The 24,930-nt window shown below is 41.5% G+C and overlaps 1 protein-coding gene across 7 annotated transcripts in view; it reads right to left on the bottom strand.

Moving 5' to 3' along the window:
* Positions 1-346: 346 nt before the first annotated feature.
* LOC136843616 (xaa-Pro aminopeptidase 1-like) overlaps positions 347-24,930 on the bottom strand; it is a 169,047-nt gene continuing 144,463 nt past the window's right edge. For 6 of the 7 annotated variants that reach the window (XM_067112149.1, XM_067112152.1, XM_067112150.1 and 3 more), the window contains exons 12-13: positions 8,622-8,797; positions 2,449-3,500 (exon numbers count right to left, since the gene is read on the bottom strand). In XM_067112149.1, coding sequence (XP_066968250.1) covers positions 3,381-3,500; positions 8,622-8,797 — 296 coding nt within the window. In that variant the 3' untranslated portion in view covers positions 2,449-3,380. Of the gene's footprint in view, positions 3,501-8,621; positions 8,798-24,930 lie in introns of all 7 variants that reach the window. The other variant, XM_067112153.1, reaches the window with a different exon arrangement.

Here is a 24,930-nt window from a genome sequence, read left to right as displayed (position 1 = left end):
ATAAATGTACTGATTAAAAATATTTTGTAAGAGGAATATACAGTAATATTGTTTCACTGTCATATGCTTTCCCCATGTGACAATAAATACTTTACAGCCTATCCTAAGCCAGCCAGTTATCTTACCTATGAAATGTCTTAACCTACGCTATGAACTTGAAACAGACAATCACTAATTCAAGTGAAGTGAAGTGTATGCATTATTTTTAAATTTTATTGCTTAATAAGCTAAATGTGTATGTATGCTAAGTAAACTGCAAGGTTAGATGAGGGTTCTTGTGTAGCCTCCTCTTGACCATTAGTGCAGTGCAATTGAAAGTGATAGTTAAATAAAGAAACTAAATGGAAATGTTTGAAGTATACATTATATTTTATATGATCCTAAAAAAACCAAGCATTTCTGTAAAGCTCGGAAAGTACATTAATTGGATAGTTTATTGGAAAAGCAGAATGTATAAAATGTTCATACAAATGCTTAGAAGTTTGCAAAACTAGTCATTAAAACTAATCATTCAAAATTCTCCTTAATACAAGTGGCATGTTGGCAGTGATTCAAGGAAAATTAGTTATGCATACTACTACCAAAGGCTGTGCCCTGCATATCAACATGAACTGCACAGTACACCTGTAAAAAAAATATTGACTTCAATGACTACAGATGTTGAAACACTAAACATCTTTTAAATATGTTATGGTAATTATGTATTACCAGCCATTTAAGGTGCACTTTTTTCCTTAAAAAAAAAAATTTCCAAAAACCATCCTGCATTATTAGGTTTGTGTAGGCCAAGGGGTTATGATTATCAGTACTATTGTACCCTTTAATATCCCGCCCCTAAAACATGATTTCATCACACATCTCCTGTGTCATGTAAGTTGCATTTTTGGTAGATTACATTAGGCTATGCTTAATGTGCAATTTTCACTTTTGGTAGATTATACAGTAATACCTCGAACTTGCGCGATTCAAGTTGCACGAATTCACAGACACGAATTTTTCATTGGAACCTAACTAATGGTCATACACGAGTTTTTCACAGACACACGAACATTTGCGAACACTGAGAAACCCAGCAAAAGTGTTTGTTTAATTTTTTTATGTAATTTATAAGTTTTCAACCTTTTATGTGTAAATTAAATAACCTTAAATATTATTAAAAGTAATAATTTCTCACTCTCTCTTTCTCTATCTCTTTTAAAGTGCGATGAATTTTTATGGTACATGTATAGAGGTATGTTTATTTGTAAGATAAATAAACTTTTTACCTAATAATAAGTACTAATTTTCAAATAATAAGATTAATAAAATTAAATAATAATAATAAAACTGTAATTACAAAATTCATATTATTTGAACAAACAAATTCTTCCCTCATCTTTTGTAAGAAGGAGGTGAAGGCAAAAGCTGTCAGACATGTCATTTAACATGACAAGGGGAGTGTTGCTAATCAGTGGTCTAATTTTTCTTGTAATTCTCTCTGTGTGTGTGTCCATAATAATTCATAAAAAATTTCACTCTCTTACGTAAGGACAACTGTTATCTCTCTCTCTCTCTCTCTCTCTCTCTCTCTCTCTCTCTCTCTCTCTCTCTCTCTCTCTCTCTCTCTCTCTCTCTCTCTCTCTCTCTCTCGTTCGAAGTTAGCCAACCTACGTACTACAGTGCTGTTTCTCTGTATGTCTTTAACTGTACAGTAGATAATTTTGAATTGATCTAATTTTACCTGTACCGTTTACAAACTGTAAATGCACCATTCTAAAACATAGACATAGAGCATTTCAGAACAAAGAGAAAAAACGTGGTTCAGAAGACTTCTAAAAATAGATCGGCGGAATGGGGGAAAGAGTCACACCATTTATTTCTTTTTTTAAAGGTAATGTATTAAGCTAACTTTTAAATGAAAATACAGTAACTTTAATTTCATTTAATAGTTACTTTAATACTGAATTTCCATCTTTTGATATCTAACGTAAGAATAACTCTCTCTCTCCCCGTAATAATTCATGAACAATATAACTTGAAAGTAAGGACAACCCTTCTCTCTCTCTCTCTCTCGTTCATAGTTAGCGCTCACACATTTTTACAACTTATTAATTCTCTGTACATCTTTACCTGTGCAGTAGATAGTTTAAATTGATCTAATTTGACCTGTATCGTCTAAGAAGTGTAAATGCGCTAGTGTTGCAAATACGTTCTAAAACATAGAGACATAATAACTATGAGTTGTATTAGTCAAAATATAAAACAGTTTGTTCATAAAAAAGCATTTCAGAACAAAGAGAAAGAGATGCAGAATAAAGAAGCTGTTAAAAAGAGGTTGAGACGATTCTAAAAATAGATCGGTTGGAAGAGAGAGAGAGAGAGAGAGAGAGAGAGAGAGAGAGAGAGAGAGAGAGAGAGAGAGAGAGAGAGAGAGAAATTCTCTTCCAAATCTTAGTTTTATTACAAGCATTTATTTCTTTTTTAAGGGTAATGGATTAAGCTAATTTTTAAATGAAATTACAGTAACTTTAATTTCATTTAAAAGTTAACTTAATAATTTGGAAGCATGATTAGGTTCATTTTTAGTGTTTAAACTTTAGAAATAAGCATTTATTAGCCTTTTTAGAGACCATGCCAAACTTACGCAAAAATTCACCCTGTGCGAGGGGTTCTGGAACCTAACCTCGCGTAAGTTCGGAGTATGACTGTACTGGGCTAAGCTGGTTATGCTGTGTCAGTATAATTCCAATGATTATGCATATTACATCTGAGTTATCTTTTGACTAATTAATAGGCCCACAAGCCAAACTGGCATAAACAAGCAAATTGAAAACATCTGTTACATTACAGTTGTCATCTTGTTAAAAATTTGCTAATTCTCAATGGTGACTCCCGTAAGTAAAAATAAAAGAAATTTTTATTCAGGAAAAAAGTATGACCTAACCCTAAAGGAAGCAATACAGTAATCCTGACTTATAAAATGGAAGATTATCATCACCTTGATATATGGAAGCAAGGAGAGAATGCCAAAGCTTGGGTTTAGGGGAAAGAAACCATCACCAAAATGAACATTGCACAAAACGCCCATTTCAACAGATTGGATGTGGGAAGTAGCTGCTGGGTGTGTATTACAAGGCAGGCACCCGAGAGGTGAGGGGAATCTCTATTGCTCAACTGAGCAACAGATCAGTAATTATTAGTTTTTGCAACTACTAAAATATTTTCATGCTTTTTTTGTTTACTGTATCGTAGTTTTCACTAAGCTGCTTGGTTTTAGTTAATCTCTTGTATTCTGACAAAAGTAACTGAGTTAGACTAATATACGAGAGTAGATTAACCAACTCTCTTTTGCTCTGCTCTTCACCCAAAATCAAATATTCACTATCATCTACAGACTAATATTAACCAATTGGCTGTGTTTCCCTAACCAACCAATTATAAGCCTCTTGATGACCTTGCTGTAGTAGTAATTCCCCAACTTTATTTCTACATTCCATGTGATAACTGTTTAGCCAATCAACCTGTAAAATATAACATTAATATTAGTGTCCTCCTTTAGCTGTACATCATTATGAGAAAGTATGAAGGGTAATTTTAGACCAGACAGGAAATTTCCTTCAAGTTCCAAACACCTCATACGTAAATATTTATGAAATGCTCTTCAATACTGTAAAACTTACTAGTTACAAAATTTGCATTATACTCTTCATATGTATCTTAGCAAATACAATACTAAAGATTAAGTAACTTAACAGCAAGACATTAACCCTTAAACGCCGACTGGACGTATCGTAAGTCAACTAAAATTGTCTGTCCTGTCGGGTGATGAGCAGACGTACCGTACGTCGACTACAAAAAATTTCAACCTTCGGTCAACTTTGACTCTACCGAAATGGTCGAAAAACGTAATTTTAAGCTAAAACATTCTAGTAATATTCAATCATTTACCTTCATTTTGCAACAAATTGGAAGTCTGTAGCACAATATTTTGATTTATGGTGAATTTTTAAAAAAAACTTTTTCCTTACGTCCGCGCGGTAACTCGGCCGAAAATTTCAGAAATTCTTTCGTCATTTTGTCATAATTTTTGCACCGTTTTACATTACCCGTTACATAAAGTTTTATATATGAAAATGTGCGCAATTTCATGTAAAATACAATAAAAAACAACCCATGGTTGTAGCTTTTATCAGCTTGGAAATATTTTCATATAAATCATGATAAGTGCCAAAATTTCAACCTTCAGTCAACTTTGACTCAACCGAAATGGTCGAAAAACGCAATTGTAAGCTAAAACTCTTACATTCTAGTAATATTCAATCATTTACCTTCATTTTGCAACGAATTGTAAGTCTCTAGCACAATATTTCGATTTATGGTGAATTTTTGAAAAAAACTTTTTCCTTACGTCCGCGCACGGTAACTCGGCCGAACATCTCAGAAATTCTTTCGTCACTTTGTCGTAATGTTTGCACCATTTTATATTAGTCGTTACATAAAATTTTATATATGAAAATGTGTGCAATTTCATGTAGAATACAACAAATAATAACTCATGGTTGTAGCTTTTATCAGTTTTGAAATATTTTCATATAAATCACGATAAATAGAAAAAATTCGACCTTCGGTCAACTTTAACCCGACCGAAATGGTCGAAAACTGCAATTGTAAGCTAAAACACTTACAGTCTAGTAATATTCAATCAATTACCTTCATTTTGCAACAAACGGGAAGTCTCTAGCACAATATTTTGATTTATGGTGAATTTAAAAAAAAAACTTTTTTACGTCCGCACGTTACGAATTCATGCATCATTTTGTGATAATATTTTCTCTGTGTTGCTTTGATCGTTTTACAAATTTAGTGTACAATACAAAGAAAAAAAATAACTCATTAGCTTTAACCGTTTTGCTCACAGCGCGATTTGTATACAATTATATATGAAATTTTTTTCGTGCTGTCATATATTTCAATATTTATATATGATAATGATATTTTTTTTTCATTTCTGATGGTTGCATAATAAACTTCAGGCAATGTCAAAAAAAGGAGCCAAAAATTAACTCTTAATCTTAAAAACTAAGTGTGCTGTGATTTTTTTGAAAAAAACTTTTTTTTCGCTTCGGCGCTAACTCCGAACGCCGCCGGCATACGGCAGACACTTTCGTAAATAGAGGCTCGGCGTTTAAGGGTTAATAAATGATTTTGATCTTTCCTGAAAAAAAAAAAAATAATAATAATACTGTACAAATTATTGTATACAAAAGCAGTACCTGTAACCTGCAACTAAGAAAATTAAAAAATACGAAACCACACAAACCTTAAACCTTAACCTATAACGCACTGTCATTGGGTCTGCTATTAGGCAGGAAGTATTTTCTTAATACAAGCCTATTCAGGTGCTATTCTAAGCTCATGATCTTAGACGGTGACCACTTACATTATTTTCATTACATGAACTTAGAGGACCTTACTTATGTTCAGGGTAGAATTCTCCTAGTTTTCAACGTTTCTATTTAAGTCTTTAATAGCATAGGAATGATGTTTATTTCTCTGTTACTATTTCACCGGGTGACACAGGACCCGATCCAGAAAAAGGATTTTGACAAAGGAAAAATCTATTTCTGAGAGGGGCCCGTGTCACCCGTGACCCACCCCTGTTTTTCATTCTCTCCCTCCCTTGATAAACTTCATTCTAGTGAGGTGGGTGCTAACATGGAATGCGGCTAGTGTTGCCTTGTATACAGTCCGCTAGTGCATGAGCTTGTATCGGCACCTCTCTCGTTGGGACTTTTGACATTGGGAATCTCTATAGGATAAGGTTCCGTGTTTTTGTAGTTCACCCTTTTCCATACACGACTCCATCTAGTGGAGCTCGCTCTGGGGGTAGTAACTCCAGCATTTCATTTAGCTTTCTCTGGTATCTAGCAACGGAATTACCTAGAAATAAGTGCTGAATGGACTATTTCACCGGGTGACACGGGCCCCTCTCCAGAAATAGATTTTTCCTTTGTCAAAATCCTTTTATTAACTAAACCCTAGAATTACACTTGAGTAAAATAACAAAACAGACTTCTACCTTCAGTCTGTTAAAGTCATCTTTTCATTCTGTCAGCACTGGCACTTGGAGTGGACTTGTAGAGGCAAAAATCAAGCTAGCTTGGCACATAGTATTTTTTTTCCCAAGAGTCCTTATAAGCTTTTTAAGTGAACCTCATTGCTTATGAAAATTATTAAACAATGGAAAAAACTAACATGGAGACCCATAACCTTGACAGACTACATAAACTACAGAGACCTGTCCAGATCCTTAATGGTAAGAAATGTACTTTTCCCATCTCCCTTGCCACTTTATTATGAGACTTAAGCAAAGCCAAACTTGCTCGACAAGGATAGCATATCTAGACTTTGAGAAATTTCCCAAAACCCTGCCATATTTAGTCACTCTGGACAGGTTGAATTTAACTTAATCCTTTTCTTTCATCAGCATGGTGATTTATGATGATGGATTGCCAGTTTATTGCATTAGCTAAATGATAAGAATCATCATCTAGAAGGGCCTAACTTGATACACTTCTCATGAGGAACTTCAATCTGATATTGTTTCTCTCTTCCATGACAACATCAAAGACTACAGTGATTAATGGTTTTGACTGATTGATTGATTTATAGATTTTAGGCATACATGCCAAGCACTGAGGCAACTAAGGCCATTCAGTACTGAAACGGAAATTGACAGTAAAAGGTTTGAAAGGTGTAACAGGAGGAAAACCTCGCAGTTGCACTATGAATCAATTGTTACGAAAGGGTGGACAGTAAGCTGGAATGGAAGCAGTTGCAGCTAGGGGCCGAAGGGACGCTGCAAAGGCCCTTAAGTAATGCCTACATTGCAACACATGAGGTGCACTGACAGCGCTACCCCGCTATGAGGGTGATTAATGGCATCTAGCAGTTATGAATCTCCCACAGCCCTTCATACACCAGCAGGTGTCACCTTGTGGGAATCCAAATTATCACAGTACCTCTCATTATCATATTATAAGGGCTGACTGTCATTGAGCTAATTGTACATGATGGTGTTGCTGTTGTGCATTTCTGATAAAATTGGCATTTTACCCCTTTTGTTGTTTGTCCTTACTCAGTTTTCTATTACTGAACTGATTTTTTTTTTTTTTATTATGAACTAATCTTCTTCCCAGTAGCAGGTGGGAGTGTATTGCACGGCAGACACCTGAGAGGTGTGGGGAATCTCTCCAACTCAACTGAAAATGTAACTATATATACTAAAATGTTTCCATACTTTTGTCAAATAATTTTGATAAATTTATCGGCTTTACATATACTCTCCAGTGTTCTGACAAAAGCAACTGAGTTAGACCAATAAATGAAAGTTGACAAATTAACTCCCTTTTATGCTTTTTGACCAGAATTAAACAATCATACCTTGGTTAACGAACCACTTGATTAAAGGACAATTCCATTAACAAACTTTGCTCAATTTAAGGATGGACAAAGATGACTGGCTAAAGCATGCAAGTGCATAGAGTCACGGGTGCAGCCACGCTGGAGCAAAGCAAGGATTCAGTCTACCAAGTGCATCCCACTCAGTGCACACCTCAGCAAAACTGTCTCTGCATATTTGTGTGTTTTTACTGTATCTGTGTTTTTGTGTTTGTTATTCTAGTGCAAGGTAACTGTACTGTGAATGAGTCATCACAGTCCATAAGAAGACTAGAGATGCCAGCAAGGGTAAGCCTGTTGTGGGGGATATTGTCTCTGAGCAATTCCGTGGGCTTGGAGGTCAGTGATGATGATGTGGAGGAGTTAGTGAAGGAATACAAAGCACAGCTCACAAAAGAACTGTAGGAACTTCAGAGGAAGCAGCAGAGGTGAGGTACTGTCTTTCAAGGAAAAGAAAGAGGAAGAAAGGGAGAAGTCCCTAGTTCATTAATAACAGGATGTGTGCATAATCAGACGAAGTGCAAACTCTTGCTATAAAATATCACCCTGACAAGTTGTATCAAACTGTGTTCTAAACCTACTGAATGACGATACTACCTATTATTACTTTAATAAAATTTTAAAATGCATGCAAAAACAACTGATAGGCTTTTAATGAGAAAGAAACATACTGAATCTCAAGAAAAAACTACACTTGCCTGCTGTTTTTATGGAAAGGGAATCCCCTTGCATACAATAACATTTCTCCTCTTCTTTACCTTTCTCACCACACACCATAAACATCATCAACCCTCCAAATTACAGGTAGTGTGAGAACAAATTTGCATTTATATTGGCTATTTACTTTGTTTTTCCTTATATAATTTCTACATGCTAGGCTTTTTGGATTTGAATTAAAATCCCTTTCATCTGTTGTATTTTAGAGGTCTAGAACAGATTAGCACAATTAACCATAGTTTCATAATATTGGAAAATTAACTTCGCTGAAGGGCAGCCTTCTGGAACAGATTAAATCTGTTAACCACGGTGTGACTGTATTCAGTGTCCTTTACATACTGTTAACCAATGCAACTATCATTCATTTAGAACAAAAGCCTCTAGACAATACCTATGGAAGATTGAAAGTGTGGCTCCGTCTTAATTTATTTATATAACTTAAAAACAAAATTCAAATACTCTACCTCTTTCTTCGTCAGCAGCGATGGGTCAATTAACTTAGTTTGAATAGGGACATAAGTAATGGTCTTGAATGTTAAGAACCCTCTATCTCTATGGTTGTATGGTGTTTCAGCTTTCACTACCCTTACAACATTTTCAATACGTATACCAAACTTCCCATCTTCATAATATCCAGGCTCTGAAATTGGAAGAACATTTAAAAACTTAGTATGAAGGTTTAGTGCAAGAAATAACCATGACTGTAAGAAATGGCAAGAATTAAAGTTATGATAAAGTCAAAAGAAACAGTAGAGAACACACACTGGTTCTTTAATATTCAACCTTAATAATTCTTCTTTGAGTGAAGAAGTAAACCTTAAACGAATAAACGAGCAAAAATACCCAACTCTCAAAGGGTTGGCCCTCCTTACCCTTAAAATCTGCTGATAACTGTTATACAACAGATAGAATCATCACCATCGTTACTGACATTTAATGTAAAATATTCCCTTAAGGATGGACATGTAATAAGTTCTCCCTGCTTATCTTCTAGCTTGTACATTTTTCAACCTGAGTTGCCATCTAGTCCAAGTTTAAGTGCCCATGTTTCTGCTATGTAAATAAGCAGAGGCTTTACACTCCAATCATACATTTTTCTCTTTGCTAATGAGGTACTCTTATCTACTATTAGTTCAGTGTCTCTGTAACATCACCAAGGCTTTTGCTTCCTTTTTTGCCTACCCTTTCAATAATTGAGTTGGTAAGGTAAGATAAATATTTTACCTCCTCTAAAACTTGCTCTACCTTTGCATGTTCCTTCTCTGCCATGTCCAATATTAACTCTCATTATGCCTAATGGGCATATATATGCCTTAAAAGCTCCATTTACATTTTGAAATCGTGAGCATTTCATCTCTCAGTGGTATCCCTCTCTGCACTTCTTTGTATCTCTTGCTATGATAAAAAAAATGGATTAGTGCTACTTGAACAGCATTCTGATACAGGTAAACAATCCTTTATCTGAAATTCTAAAAACTGAAAAGCTCTAAAAAACAAAAACATTTTGTGGAGAGCAGAGCGTCAATCCATGAGCTTGGTGGTTTGGTGTGCTAACGGCTGACCTGAGTCATTTGGGTGTGTGCTGCTACTCAAAACATTTTTCTTACGAAATCCCAAGAACTGACCTTAGAAAATCTCAAGATTAACAAAAAAATCCCAAGATGATAAAATAATTTTACATATGCCAAGCCTTAGAGTCCTAAATAATCTCTCTGTCTCTCAGGAAGAGATACTACTAATTTGAGTCTCTTTAACCGATGGGTATTAGCACATGCACACAATGTGTGTATGTGTTCATAATGTTTTAAAAATGTATAGGTAGTACTACTACAGGTAATACATCTTTGGAAGACATAAAACAAACACATAAATTCTGTTGTCAGTCACATGGACTATAAAGGGTGTGACCAGCAGGTAAACAGAAATGGATTAACATTCTCCGAGAGATCAAAGAAATGAACTCTCTCTCTCTCTCTCTCTCTCTCTCTCTCTCTCTCTCTCTCTCATTTGAGTCTCTTTAACCAATAGGTAAAGTCAACCCCCGCTTTTCGCGGTCTCGCAATTCGCGGATTTTTCTGTGGAATTCATCCCCAAATTATTCGCAAAACATTTGGCAATTTGCAGACTTTTTCATTGAGAAATATTCACTAATTAGTGTATTTTGATGTTATTTTCAAGACTAAATACATTTTTTGGATAAAAAAATTATTTACTACTCTTCAAATATTAATATTACAATTAATAAGATTAAATAATAATCTGTAATAATACAGGTAATAATAAGTACTAATTTTCATATATTACTAATAATAATAATAATAATAATAATAATAATAATAATACTGTACCTATAATAATAATAATAAGATACTATAATAACTCAGAGAGAGAGAGAGAAACTTGTGTGGAAAGAAATAGGTTTTTGGCTTTGGCTGGTGAAAATCTGGTTCTCTCCCCTCCATAGGTTCAGGAGGGACCCCTTTATAGTACCCAAGGGACCGCCTTATAGTGAACCCTGTTGGTACCTGAGCTCATAAGCTGGTTTTTTTCACCTGTTATAGATATGATGCTCAGAAAGGATACACACTGAAATGATATTAAACTGATTGAAAATATATTAAAATTATATTAAAGTAATATTGAAATTATATTAAATGATATATGTGTTTTAGGATAATAGTCTAAGGTATATTTGGTATTTGAACTATTAAAATATGCAGTTATAAGCATTTTTAGAGGGGGTCCTTGGTGTTTGGAAGATTAAAAAAGACAGTTATAAGCATTTGTAAAGGGGGTGTCAAGTATTCGTGGATTTTAGCTATTCACAGGGGATTGTGGTCCCTCCCTCGTGAATACCGGGGGTCGACAGGTTGCTAACATTGGGTCAATGCTTGCTGTAACTTAACTGATAAGTGAGCTGCTTTAGGTGGGTACTGCCTTTGGTCAGTGCTCATCTTAACCTGTAGAGGACGTGGCAGTATTGGCCAAGAGTTGCCTCTACTTTAGTGGGTACTCTGCAGCTGATGGCTGACAAAGACCAAAAATAGCGCCCTTGCCCTGGGCATAGACCAGAATAAAACAACACTGTCACCTACAACTATAATAAAGAACCACTAACCCAACCATTAAAAAAGGGATTTTGACAAAGGAAAAATCTATTTCTGAGGGAGGCCCCATGTCACCCGGTGAAATTCCATACTAATACGAATTTCTAGGTATAAATATTGCTAAGCATACCAGAGAAAAATGCTTTCAGGAATGCTGGAGTTACTACCCCCAGATCGATCAACTTCCATATGGAAGACGTCGGTATTACCAAGGGTGAGTGAAAGAATCACAACCACAGCTCACTGTACCGCCAGACTTCCCTTAAACTCAACGACCTTACAACAAGGCGAAGGGACAGAAGAGGGACACAGAGTCCTCTATGCTTCCTTTCTCAACTATGCCAGCCGCATATCCCAGAAGTTGGCAACGAGCACCTGGAATTTGATGCCGAGAGCCCCAGTGTTGATGCCTAGCACCCAAGTACTGGCTCTGAACTTTCCACAGTTGGTGCCAAGCACCTGGGAGTTGGTGCCAAGCACCTGGGAGTTGGTGCCAAATGGTTGTACGCATAAGATTGATGAGGCAGGCGCCAAGCAAGTAGAAAATGAGGATTGCCCCTGGCTGAGAGTGACAGCTCGAACCTCATTAGCTTTGATTGTAAGGGAAGATAAAACATCTTCCTGAACTTGAGAATGCACTTCTGTAATCGAACTTCTACGGAACAAAGAAGGCACATTCTTTGATAAAGGGTGTGAAAGGATCTTCACTGAGCACCGAAGCTTGTTGGATGGGTCCTCTGATCTTTTCTGTCCTCCGAAGATAGAACTTCAAGGTTCCCATAGGACAAAGATGTCTCTCTTTCTCCTCTGGCCCAAGGATGTCCGTTAAGCCCCTAATAACAAACGAGCAAGGCTGAGGCTTGGATATATCCTCATTCTTGGTGAGCAAAATAAGAAAGAGAGAGAGAGAGTGTACAGGTTTCCACTTGCAAAACTTACTCTCATGTCGAAGGGTTACCGCTCGCTGACTTGTTTGCAATCGCTAATACCACAAGAAGTAGAGTCTCCCCAGTGAGATTCTTAAACGAGGTCGATCTGGGATGTTCGAAGGATGAGCTCATAAGCCATTTCAGAACAATGTCCAAATTCCAGGAGAGAAAATCCAGGCTTCCTAATGGAGGTTTTGAAGAATCTGACAAAATCTCTGAGGTCTTAGAACAATGACCTATACCCCTTTAAGGTAGAGGGAGACAACTTCCTATCGGTCCTCAGGAAAGGCAAAAAGTCAGCTAACTGGCTTATTGAGGTTTCAGAAGACAAGATATTATTTGTCGGTACCAACCTCTGAAAACCGACCAATTGGATTGGTAGAGCCTGCTAGCAGATCTTTTGCACCTAGCAAAAGCTTCTGTAGTTTGCTTTGAAAAGCCTTTACACTGACAATGCTCCCGACAGTCTGAAGCCTGTCAGCGTCCGAGTGGACAACCCTTGATGGGACCTGAGGAAGTGTGGTTGTTTGAGCAGTGACTGTCTTTGTGGCAGAAGTCTTAGGAAGTCCACTAATAAGTGCAGCAGATCCGGAAACCATTCTTTCCTGGGCCAGAATGGATCACTGATCAATTCAGAAGGTGGGAAGGCGTGGACATCCAGGCCTGTCCAATCCAACAGCATGGCATCTGTCGCTATACGAGATGGTCTGGGACTGGGGAGCCACGGAGAGGCATACGATAATTTCTCGATGTTGCGAAGAGACCCACAGCTGGTTTGCCTCAGTTTCCAGAAATCGTCGCATACGTGGGAGTCCCGATTCCACTCTGTTGGAAAAACCTATTTGCAGCGATACAATTCATCTGCATGACATTCATTTTTCACTGCATGAAGTGAGTAACAAACTTCACCTGGTACTGATTCTCCCAGAGAAGGTCTTTCGCTGTCTCGCAGAGAGAGAGAGAAGGATTGGGTGGTCCCTTGTTTGCAGACATAAGACAACGCTGTGGTGTTGTCTGCATACACTGCTACAATCTTTCCTGCTACCAGAGGAGTGAAAGACTGAAGGCCCAGGTGAATGGCCTTTAGCTCTTTGAAGTTAATATTTAAGGGCTTCCAAATCGAAGTCCATGTTCCCGAGACCCTTTGGCTCCCTAAAAGGGCTCCCCAACCTAGATCGGAGGCATCGGAATAAAGCTCTAGGCTGGGGTACAGCGGCAGAAGAGATATTCCTACTTGAAGCTTTTCTTCTGACAAACACCATCAAAGATCCTCCTTGATCTCAGATGAGATGGGGAATACAAAGGAGTGTGGATGGGTCTTTCTGCACCAGCTTGCTTTCAAGTAAAATCGTAGAGGCCTCATGTGAAGCCTGTCCAACTTCACAAATTGTTCTACTGAGGCCAATATGCCCAGGAGACTCATCCACTGGACTGCTGAGCATACCAAGAGGGAGAGAGGAACTCCCGAACAGTCTGTAGGCAAGACTCAATCCTTCTGGGGGATAGAAAAAACCGAAAAGCTTAGAGTCCAGAATCATCCCTAAATAGGGAATCTTCTGTGTTGGAGTCAACTGTGACTTCTGAAGGTTTATCAAAATGCTATCAAAATGCCTAACTCCCGCATTAGGCGAAGAGTCTTCTTCAATTCCTCCGCACACTGCACTTCCAATGTGGAGTGGAGAAGCCAATTGTCCAATTAGGGGGATACATTGATCCCGAGAGGATGAAGCCATTCTCAAGAGAAGTGAGGGTCCTCGTGGAAACCTGAGGGGCCATGGACAGACTGAAGCAAAGGGTCCAATATTGGAAGACTTTGCTTCTAAACATGAACCTTAGAAATTTGCTGGAGGCCAGATGGATGGAAACATGGAAGTAGGCGTCCTTCATGTGCTGGGAGACTATCCAGTTGCCCTGATGGAGAGAGGACATGACAGAGCAGGGAGTCTCCATGCAAAATTTCATCTTTACTATGAATAAGTTCAGGGCGCTGACGTCCAGAATGTGCCTCCAGCCCCCTGATGATCTGGGGACTACGAAGAGTCAGTTGTAAAATCCCTCTGACGAACAATCCAGTACCTCCTCTATTGCCCCTTCGCGAATCAGGGACTCTACCTCTTGAGCAAGAGCCAAAAGACTTCTTGGACCCTGCTGAGTAGGTCGTCAAGATGATCAGCAACCTAGACAAGGGAGACCTGTCTCTGAAAGGAATAGAGTAGCCATTTCTCACTTGGACCACCCAGGGGTCTGCTCCTGTGCACTCCATTCCTCCCAAAGGAGACGAAGCTCGCCTCCAACGGGTGCATGAAGGACAAAAGTTTCATTTCTTAACAGCAGGCTTGAAAGTGCACTTTTCGATGGACCTCGAGGGAGGACGCAGGTTAGCTCGAGGTCTGGGCTGAGGTCTTGATCTTGCTCCACAAAAGGGCTGTGGTTGCAAGGGCAAGAAATACTTGGAAACAGAGGGAGTTTCCTTCGGGAGCTTGGCAGACTGAGCTAGAAGATCCAGTGTGGCTTTCTTTTGAAGGTCTGATAACATTTCCTTAACTGTCTCTTGAAGGAAGAGATGGGTCTTGTCTAAGGGAGAAAACAAGAGCACTGATTTCTGCGTAGTAGTTACTCCCTTTGTGGCAAATGACCACCACAACTTACGTTTCTTGAGAATGCCCACCGAGAAAAGAGAAGCAAGTTCAGCGGAACCATCCCTGGCGGCTTTATCGGCGCATGATAAAACACCAGGTCAGTCAAAAGTGAAATCTTCAGCAAGGTCCGTACAATCTTCAATTTTTTCTCGCCAAACCTCCCTTAGTCCAGTCAAGAAAACTGAAGATCTCCAAAACTTTTAAAAAAGTTCTTGACGAGATGGACAAGATCGAGAGGGGAAAACAATCTTGGCCGAGGCACTGAACGAGGTTCAGTGCATAGCATCAACCAGACTGGAGAAGTCCCATTGGGAGAAGGCAGAGACTCCCAATAAAGGAGCCTCTCTGGTGGCATGGAAGCGGTATTTCTTCCTCAGAAGCTTAGAGGGAGGGAAGGCAAAGGTAGCTTCACCTTGCTCCTTCTTGTAGGTCAACCACTCATCCACTGCTGGAGGGAATTTCTTCGAAGAGGAAGAAAGAACTAACTTGGGGAGACAAGCAGCATCTGAAAAGCGTTTTCCCATGAGGAGGGTAGACGCAGGTGAAGCAGAAGAGGCAGGCTTGAAAAAGTCAGTAGAGTTTGCCAGGAAGAACTTCAGCAAACCGGAGTAAGCTGACGAAGGGATGGAATCGTGCTCTGCTTCCTCCTCATCCAACGAAATTGGAGACAAAGATGGATCCTTGCTCTTTGAAGATCTTTTCTTCAAAAAACCCATAATATCCTCCAATTGACAATGAAGCAGGGCCAAGGAAGAATCCTCCTGTGAAGACGGGTGCAGAAGAGGTGGGTTGGTGCCAAGCACTCAGCAGCTGGCGCCAAGCGTACTGAAGTTGGCACCATGCTGGTTGAAGAAGCTGATTGTGGCACTGAAGTGAGCGACAAGTGACTGAAAGGAGACAGGTGCTCGGAAGCACGACATCAAAGAGAAGAGGGCGATGGGTGCTTACGAGGAAGATCAGGGCGACTAGGCACAAGCACTGATCGCTCGAAAACCTTATAGACTTATGGCTGTCCGAAGGTGGAAAAGTGAAGCTGCATGAAGGTTGTGGACTGGCACTTGTCTCCTTATACCTCTTAACAGGAGGAGGAGAACTATCTGCAATGGCGGAATGCCTCTTCAAAGGCCTAGAGGAGACAACTCAGAGCCGCTGGCGCATCCTGTCAGGCAACAAGCCACCCGAATCCTATGACAGATGATCAGCACTAACCTTTCCAGTGGCGCTCAGCCTGGGAACGGACAACAGGCCCGGCGGAGGGGGCAACTACCTGTGGGTAAAAACCACCAGCCTCCCCTGGACCTCCAGTATGTCTTCTCCCCAGTGCTGGGGAGCGGGACAGGGGTCTTTGTCCAGGAGGATTGGTGGGACGGGTAGCCACCTCCTCAATATGGACAACACTGTCACTTTGCAGTGCACTACTGACACTGGGAACACTGCTGGCAATGGTGTTGAGATTGGAAGCACGGGAACCAGGTAAAGGAGTATGTGGTAACGAAGTAGGAGGGCTAAGGATTGGCAACAAAGCAGGGATTTGAGGAAAAGAAATAATACTATCTCCTAACACAGGAGGAGATGGAACAGGAGCTACATTAGCCTTATTGTCGGCTCTAAGGGCCGCCTTCCTATTTCTATTCCTATCCAAACTCGCTAAATGCAATATCGAAGTCACTTTTGCTTGTCCCAATCCTGACATTCTGAACAGTAAGATAATATATATTACTGTCTTGCCCCCTTACATTTCACACATTTAGTGTGAGAATGAAAAGAGAACTTAACCAATCTCATTCTACAACACATCCTGGCTAATTAGAATAAAGTTAACCATGGCTAACAAAATTGCTAAATAGCTAAGAAAAATATTCTGTGCACACCAAAAACAAGAAAATCCTGAATACTTCACCAAAGAGCTGGACAAATATATCCAAAAATGACATTTTTATGATAAAATGATGTTTCATTATACTTACCAAAACACTGTAAAAGCTTTTATCTCTTTAAAATCGACACGTCCGAGATATAAATTTTCAAACTTTGTTTGGAACGCTGATACAATTGGCGGGAGACCCAACCCCACCGGATGCCGGTGGGGGTGGCGTGGCAGGAGACATACCCATGAACCCAGGTCAGTTTCATTCTCGGTATACACAATTAGTGAAAACCTGAGATAACGTCTCCCCCTGCGGGGAGGAGGAGGCCTTTACGTTACAGTGTTTTGGTAAGTATAATGAAACATCATTTTATCATAAAAATGTCATTTTCATTATAATGACTTACCAAAACACTGAAAAAGCTGATTCCACATTTAAGGTGGAAGGGCAGGGGATGAGGTACCAGTTATTGAAAGGTTACACAAAAAAAAAAAAGAAAAGGAACAAACAACTCTAACCATGGGTATCTTAAGGATCCCTACCAACAAAAGGGCAGGAGTCACCTTACCTGGTAGATGGGCTTTTGCAGGGAGGTACTGCTGCTGGTTGAAGCTCCATTACCTGCAGAGGCATTGGGCGTAAGCACTGCTAGCCACTCTGCTCCATAACAACCCAAGTAGTCAGGGAAGTACACCGCTGACTAAGACAAGGGGTGACTTCCTTTTGCTCTTGCCCTGAGCAATTGGAAAGCAACCAGACTGAAAAACGGGCCTCACCGCCTAACCTAAAAATAGTTAAATACATCCCCCTTCCCTATACCCTCAGCAGCTCAACTAGAATGGAGGGTACTCCAGGTGAACTGAGCACCCCCAGCTTCCCATTAACTCAGCAACCATAAAACCACAGGGGGAAGGAAAGATAAAGAACCTACCCCCCTAGTGTGTTCCCCCTAAAACCAAGCCTGCTACCAATACGGGACCTAACGCAAACAGGTCCTGATATGCAACTTCGACCTCCCTAAGGTAGTGAGACGCAAACACCGACTTCGACCTCCAGAAGATGCTCTGTGTGATCTGCGAAAGTGACTTATTATGACGGAAAGCCACTGAAGTTGCTATTGAGCGCACTTCGTGAATGTGAGACTTGACTAGGCGTGCGTCCTCTTCGTTGATGTGCCTGTGCGCCTCTAAGATGAGTTCCTTGACGAAGAAAGCCAGGGCATTCTTGGATAAAGGTTTGGTTGGATCTTTCACTGAACACCACAGGTTAGAGGAACGTCCTCTGATGCTCGCCGTTCTGGCTAAGTAAGTGTTGATAGCTCTAACGGGGCACAAAGAAGCCTCCAATTCTTGAGGGCCAGCCACTTCGGAGAGGTTCTGAATGTTAAAGGACTGAGGCCACGGGTTGGAAGAAGACTCGTTCTTGGCCAGAAAATTCAAGGTGAACGAGCAAACAGCATTACCTTGTGAAAAACCCACTTCCTTGTCAATGGCCTGTATTTCACTAACCCTCTTTGCCGTTGCTAAAGTAACCAGAAAAAGGGATTTCTTAGTGAGGTCTCTAAGAGAAAGATCTTCTAAAGGTTCGTACCTTGGAGACATCAACCACCTCAAAACTACATCTAAATTCCAGGCAAGGGCAGGTTTTGGGGTCTTAGCTGTGTCTAAGGACTTGAGGAGGTCTGACAAGTCTCGGTTATTTGATAGGTCTAACCCCCTATGGTAGAAGACGGAGGACAGCATAGCTCTGTAACCCTTGATGGTTGATGGCATCAATTTTCTTGAATCCCTCAAGTAAATGAAAAAATCGGCAAGTTGAGTTATAGACATCGAAGAAGAGGAGATACTATTTTTTCTACACCAGTTCCTGAAGACTGTCCACTTGGATTGGTATAATTTGCTAGAGGAGTCCCTTCTGCACCTCGCAATAGCCTCTGCAGCCTTGCTTGAAAAACCTCGCGCTCTGATGAGCTTCCTGACAGTCTGAAGCCTGTCAGAGCGAGAGTGGACAATCCCTGGTGGAACTTCATTAGGTGGGGTTGTCTGAGAAGCGACTTCTTTTGAGGAGAGAGCCTTGGGAAGTCTATCAGGAGATCTAGCAGGTCCGGGAACCACTCCTTCCTTGGCCAGAATGGGGCAACGAGGATCAGTTCGACCTTCTGATGGAATTTCACTTTGTTTATCACTTGCCTGATGAGCCCGAAAGGAGGGAAGGCATAGACAAACAAGTTCGTCCAGTCTAGGAGCATGGCGTCCACCAAGTGAGTCAGTGGGTCTGGAACTGGTGAGCAGAACACTGGGAGACGATGGTTCTTGGAGGTAGCGAAGAGATCTATTATGGGAGTGCCCCACAGATTCCACAGATCTAGGCACACTTGCGGGTGCAGGGTCCACTCCGTAGGGAGAGTCTGGTTCCGACGGCTGAGTTGGTCCACCAGGACGTTCAGCTTTCCCAGCACAAACCGAGGGAACAGGGCCACCCTGTTGCTGTCCGCCCACAGAAGAAGGTCCCTCGCAGCTTTGAACAGGGAGAAGGAATGGGTACCTCCCTGTTTCCGGATGTAGGCTAGAGCCGTCGAGTTGTAGGCGTGAACAGCGACTGCTTGGCCTGAGACGTGGGTCGAAAAGTCCTGGAGAGCGAGGTGAATGGCCAACAGTTCCTTGACGATGTGGAGCTTCTTCTGTTCGTCCGACCAAACTCCTGACGTCCTGAGGTTGGCTAGATGTGCTCCCCACCCAACATTGGACGCGTCTGAGAACATCTGCAAGGATGGTTGTCTTGGGAGGAGATCTAGACCCTCCGAAAGCCTTTCCGGCGATTTCCACCAGAGAAGATGCCCCTTGACGTCGGGGGGAATGTTGAAGACCGTGGAGTCTGTTTGGGTCCTTCTGTCCCAAGAGCCCCTGAGGAAAAACTGTAAGGGTCTCATGTGCAGACGGCCTAACTTTACAAATTGCTCCGCTGACGACAGAGTTCCCAGGAGAGCCATCCACTGACGGGCGGAGCAACTGTCCAGGAGGAGAAACTTCTCCACCGTCTGAAGGCAGGAGGAGACCCTTTTGGGAGACAGAAAAGCCCGAAAAGCTAGACTGTCCAGAGTCATCCCCAAATAAAGAATCCTCTGTGAAGGAACTAAGCTCGACTTTTCCGTGTTTATCAGAATTCCTAAGTCTCGAGCTAACCTTAGGGTTCTGTGAAGGTCCTCCATGCAGCAGTCCCTTGATGATGAACGGAGTAGCCAGTCGTCGAGGTACAAGGAGATCCGAACTCCCTCCAGGTGGAGCCAATGACCTATCGGGGCGAGAATCCTGGTGAACACTTGCGGGGCTGTTGACAGGCCGAAGCAGAGGGCCCGGAACTGGTAAACTTTGTCCTTGAAAACAAAGCGAAGATACCTCCTGGAGTCCTGATGTACTGGAATGTGGAAATAGGCATCTTCCATGTCGAGGGTCACCATCCAATCCCCCCGAGTTAGTGCCTGAAGAACTGAGCGGTTCGTTTCCATGGAAAACTTGGTTTTCACTAAGTACAGATTGAGAGCACTTACGTCGCGAACTGGCCTCCAACCCCCTGATGACTTGGGGACTACAAACAGGCGGTTGTAGAAACCCGGGGTTGACACGTCCTGTACTACTTCGATGACCGTTTTCCCTAAGAGAGACTGGACTTCTGTCTCTAGGGCCGAAAACTTGACTGAGCCTCCTGAGTATGCTGTCAAGGAAATGGGAGAATTGGAGAGAGGAGGAGGTTGGGCTCTTGGAAGGCGGTAGCCTAGCTGGAGCACTTACAACACCCACCGATCTGCACCTCTGTCTCTCCATTCCTCCCAAAAGAGGCTGAGTCTGGCCCCCACCAGCGCATGGAGGACAGGGATCCTACTTACTGGCATGACGACCTTGTGGCTTCGAGGAGAACTTGTGACCCCTGGAGTTGGAGCGGGACCTTGAGTAAGGTTTGGACCTGGAGTTACGAAATGGATGCCTGTTAAGAGGAGATACCATCTTGGTCAAAGGAGCAGGAGCAGGCCTCGGTCTGGTGGAAGACATAGACAGGATGTGTGACGACGCCCTCTTATCCATGGCTGACAGGACGTCTTTCACTACTGCTTCTGGGAAAAGGCCCTCCTTGTCAAAGGGTGCGAACATCAACGCCGTTCTCTGCGAAGAAGTCACAGCCTTAGATAAGAACGAGCACCAAGTTTCCCTCTTCTTCAGAGTGGCCATGGCGAAGAGGGAGGAAATTTAAGCCTGCCGCATCATGGATAGCAATATCGGTGCAGGAAAGGAACCCGTGATTTTCTCCAAGACATCTTCTGCGACATTAGCCTGCTCCACCTGTTTAAAAATAGCTCCCATTGACCAATTGATAAAGCTGACAATCTCTAGGAGCTTGAAGAGGTTCTTGGAAAAATGTTCTACATCTAGGGCAGAAAAGAAGGTCTTGGCTGCCTCGAATGAAATGCGTCTTGAGGGGTCCACAAGGGGCCCGAAGTCCCCTTGTGCTGAAATTGCGGATCCCAGTGAAGGAGAAGCTCCTCTGCTGTAATAATTTTGCCTCCTTTTCGACAGCTTTGAAGGAGGGCACGCAAACGACGACTTACCGAGGACCTCTTAGCTTCCAACCATGCCTCTACCTCTTTTAATGCTTTCTTGGAGGCGGTGGAGAGTACCAACTTTGGAAGTGAAGTGGCAGGACATTGTTTTCCTAGACGCAACGTAGAAGTCGGAGAAGAGGGGGCTGTCGGCTGAAAATGTTGAGGGTACGACTGCACCAGAAAGCTGAGTAGAGAAGCGTAATGGGAAGAAGGCCCCGATTCACCTGGACCTTCTTCTTCACCAGAAAGAATCAGTTCCGTGCCCAGACCGTCCAGGAGTTGAGGAGGAACGACTTCTTTATCCTCAGGAATACCAAGGACTTTGCGGACTACCTTTTCTAGCTTCTCTTCCAACAGAATAGACTCCTGGGAGGGCGAGGATGTAGCCAAAGGAGCAGACACTTCGTGTGTAGGAGGAGGAGTAAAAGGCCCGGGCACTTGCAGCGGAACTTCCTGGAGAGGGCTAGGCCTCTTGACTGCCCTAGGTGACCTGGGAGGTAGCATCTGAAATGTATCTTCTTGATCGGATCCCCACGCTGAGCAACCAGGTATAGGGCTGGCTGTCCTTTTCTTGAAGAGTTTAGTAACCCTAGGGCAGGAATTATCCGAAGATTGCCTCTTTAAGGGCCGAGAGGTCTGATCCCACTTGCGATGACGAGGAGGGGGGGGATCCGAAGAGCTGGAATATGAAGAGACTGAAGATGAACTGCTGCTACTCTCACCTGAAGAACTTAACCTTAGGTAGTGCCGCTTCAACTGCGACCGCCTTGACGAAGCTTCTGGGGACACCATCCTGCGATGTCGGCGATGGCGAGAAGATCGACGCGTCGATGGAGAAACACTCTGTGACTTACGCGCCCAACCTCCGGGGCCTTGCGAGAATCACTTTCACGTCTCCCTGAAGCTTTTAGGCGCTTGCAGGCGAGTCAAGCTTACTACTTTCGCCACCAGGACTAAGGCTTTCCTGTGCCTTAGAGGACGAGCCTGCTCGTGGGCAATAATTTCTGACCTTTTCGCCAGCGCCGGACTGTCTTCTAGCCTCAGAAGGCGGCGGGACAGTTGCCTTTGCTCAAAAGATTCAGAAAAACGAGCAGACTCGCCTGAAACACGATGGCGAACAACCACATTGTTATCACCAACACCAACACTGACGTCATCACCGGCGCTAACGCCGGACTACGGTGCGGCGCTGAACTTAAGACCGACTCCATGAAACCGTTCATTTGCACTTCCATTTGATTTCTGAAAAGAACGAATTCTGATTTATCAGCCTCGAGGCTGGGCTTGGCTTTAGGGAAAACATACTGGGAAGCTGGTGAAGAAGAGGGGGAATATGAGAGGGGAAAAGAGCAGCGGTAGAGGAGGGGTAGGAGAGGAGGAAGGAACAGCCCTTGTAGAGGAGGTGACGCCGATGCCGCCACCGAAGAAGAAGATAGCCTAGCTTCCTTACGCAAAGGCTTTCCTATCCCCATCCCTAACCAGCTTTACCTGATGGGAACTGTATGTTTGCCAAAACTCCTGACTCCATCCCATACATTCACTGCATGTGTTCTCCTGGGAACACTCTTGACCCCTACATGCTGTACACAAAGAATGGCGGTCGTACTTAAGTTTAACTAGTTTGGCGGAGCACAAAATTCCCTGCGCAAACTCTGGATCCCGAGAAACTTGAATCCGACATAGCTACCAATTCCCAGAGCTAGGCTAGCTAGATTAATAAACAGGCAATTGAGTACTTCACCAGGAGAGACGCCACAACTAAGCGCAAAGACAAAGGAAACCAAACAGTTTGAGGCAGACGGACGCTCAGATGCGTTCAAATGTATAAGAATGAAACTGACCTGGGTTCATGGGTATGTCTCCTGCCACGCCACGCCCACCGGCATCCGGTGGGGTTGGGTCTCCGCCAATTGTATCAGCGTTCCAAACAAAGTTTGAAAATTTATATCTCGGACGTGTCGATTTTAAAGAGATAAAAGCTTTTACAGTGTTTTGGTAAGTCATTATAATGAAAAATGATGATGAGACTGCACAAAACCACCGATGTTAGTCGGGAGCCAGCAGAAAACTAATTGAAGCTCTTTGCTGAGTTGTAACTATCAGTCCCAAAGTGGGCAGGACCCTGTCACCTACACTAGCAATGACAGCGCCACTGTGAAAATTTTCACTTTTTTCTCAGCGTTATTCATTACCAAGTAATTATGAAAAATGTAAGAGTACATATGAGCACTCGAGAAACCCAGTCGAGCCGCATAGTTCGGCCTAGGGTTTTACGAGTGCGTGAATGACTTTTTGTATGCCTATTTGTCCATCTGTAAAGAACTCCAAATGTGCATGTATTATATATCATTCGAGCGGCCATTCTTTGTACTTTATTGTGCTGAATGGCAAAATGTAAAAATATCGTCTCTATATAAAAATCTTTACCGAACAATTGACTTCACATGAAAAAACAAAACTTACGTCTTTGAGCTTCAATTGCTCAAATATTTACTAGGAACACCTATTGATTTTAGGTTATATATAAACAGTGAACCCCCCTTATTTGCGGGGGATGCGTAGCGCAAACCCCCGCGAATAACTAAAATCTGCGAATACTTAAAACCCCTCTAAAAACACTTAGAACTGCACATTTTGATAGTTTAAACAAGAAAAACCCTGTAAAAATGCTTATACCTGAGTATTTTAATAGTTATATCACAAAAAGTGCATTTATTCATGAAAATTTTATGAAAATACAGTAATTAGTGAATATTTCTCAGTGAAAAATACCGCGAATGGGTGAATTTTCCACGAACAATGGTAGAAAACCCGCAAATGCGTGAGTCCGCGAATCATGAGAATGCGAATATGGGGAGTTTACTGTATAGGAAATTTATTCAGCTTTCCATCACCATTGTCACTTTTTTTTTAGCATTATTTATTACCGAGTAGTAAGAAAAACGTCAGCGTATATATATGTGCATTGAACGCCATAGTTCCGCTGGAATTTATGCATGCGTAGATCATTTTTTGTACGCCTGTTTGTGCATCTGTAAATAACTTCAATGTGCATGAATTATATATCATTCGAAAGGCCATTCTTTGTACTTTATCGTGCTGAACAGCAAAATGTAAAACTATCAACTTTTCTATATAATAATCATTGCCGTATATTTCCTTAGAAAAAAAAAAGATTGCTCGATTTTATTCTAAAAATACATATATCTCTGTTTTGTGCATCTCTCTCTTTTGTGCATTTTATAGGACATTTATTCAGCTTTCTAATGCCACCTTTATTTTTTTTCTATCTTTATTCCTTACTTAGGTATGATATGAAACGTCAACATAAGTAGGTTGGAAAATCTGAAAATTGCACTCTGTAAAAAATGAGCATTTTTTAATCGGTATTAATCGCTAACAGCTAATTAGCAAACACATTCATAGCAAAATGACTGCTTCCACGTGGAAGTTCAAACATTTCCACACAATTTACATATAAAATAACCTCCCCATGCCTAATTATTATATTTTTCATGATTATTTAAAAAAAAATCTATGATTTTCCTTAAAAATTTCACGTTCATAACATCTTTTTTATTATTTCTAAGCCTTGCAAAGATTTTCTGACTGCTTTATGAAAAAATTTAATCATTT

This window comes from Macrobrachium rosenbergii, chromosome 12 (assembly GCF_040412425.1).
Source record: "Macrobrachium rosenbergii isolate ZJJX-2024 chromosome 12, ASM4041242v1, whole genome shotgun sequence".
In the NCBI taxonomy this organism is placed as follows: domain Eukaryota; kingdom Metazoa; phylum Arthropoda; class Malacostraca; order Decapoda; family Palaemonidae; genus Macrobrachium; species Macrobrachium rosenbergii.
This window is presented reverse-complemented; position numbering and strand designations above follow the sequence as displayed.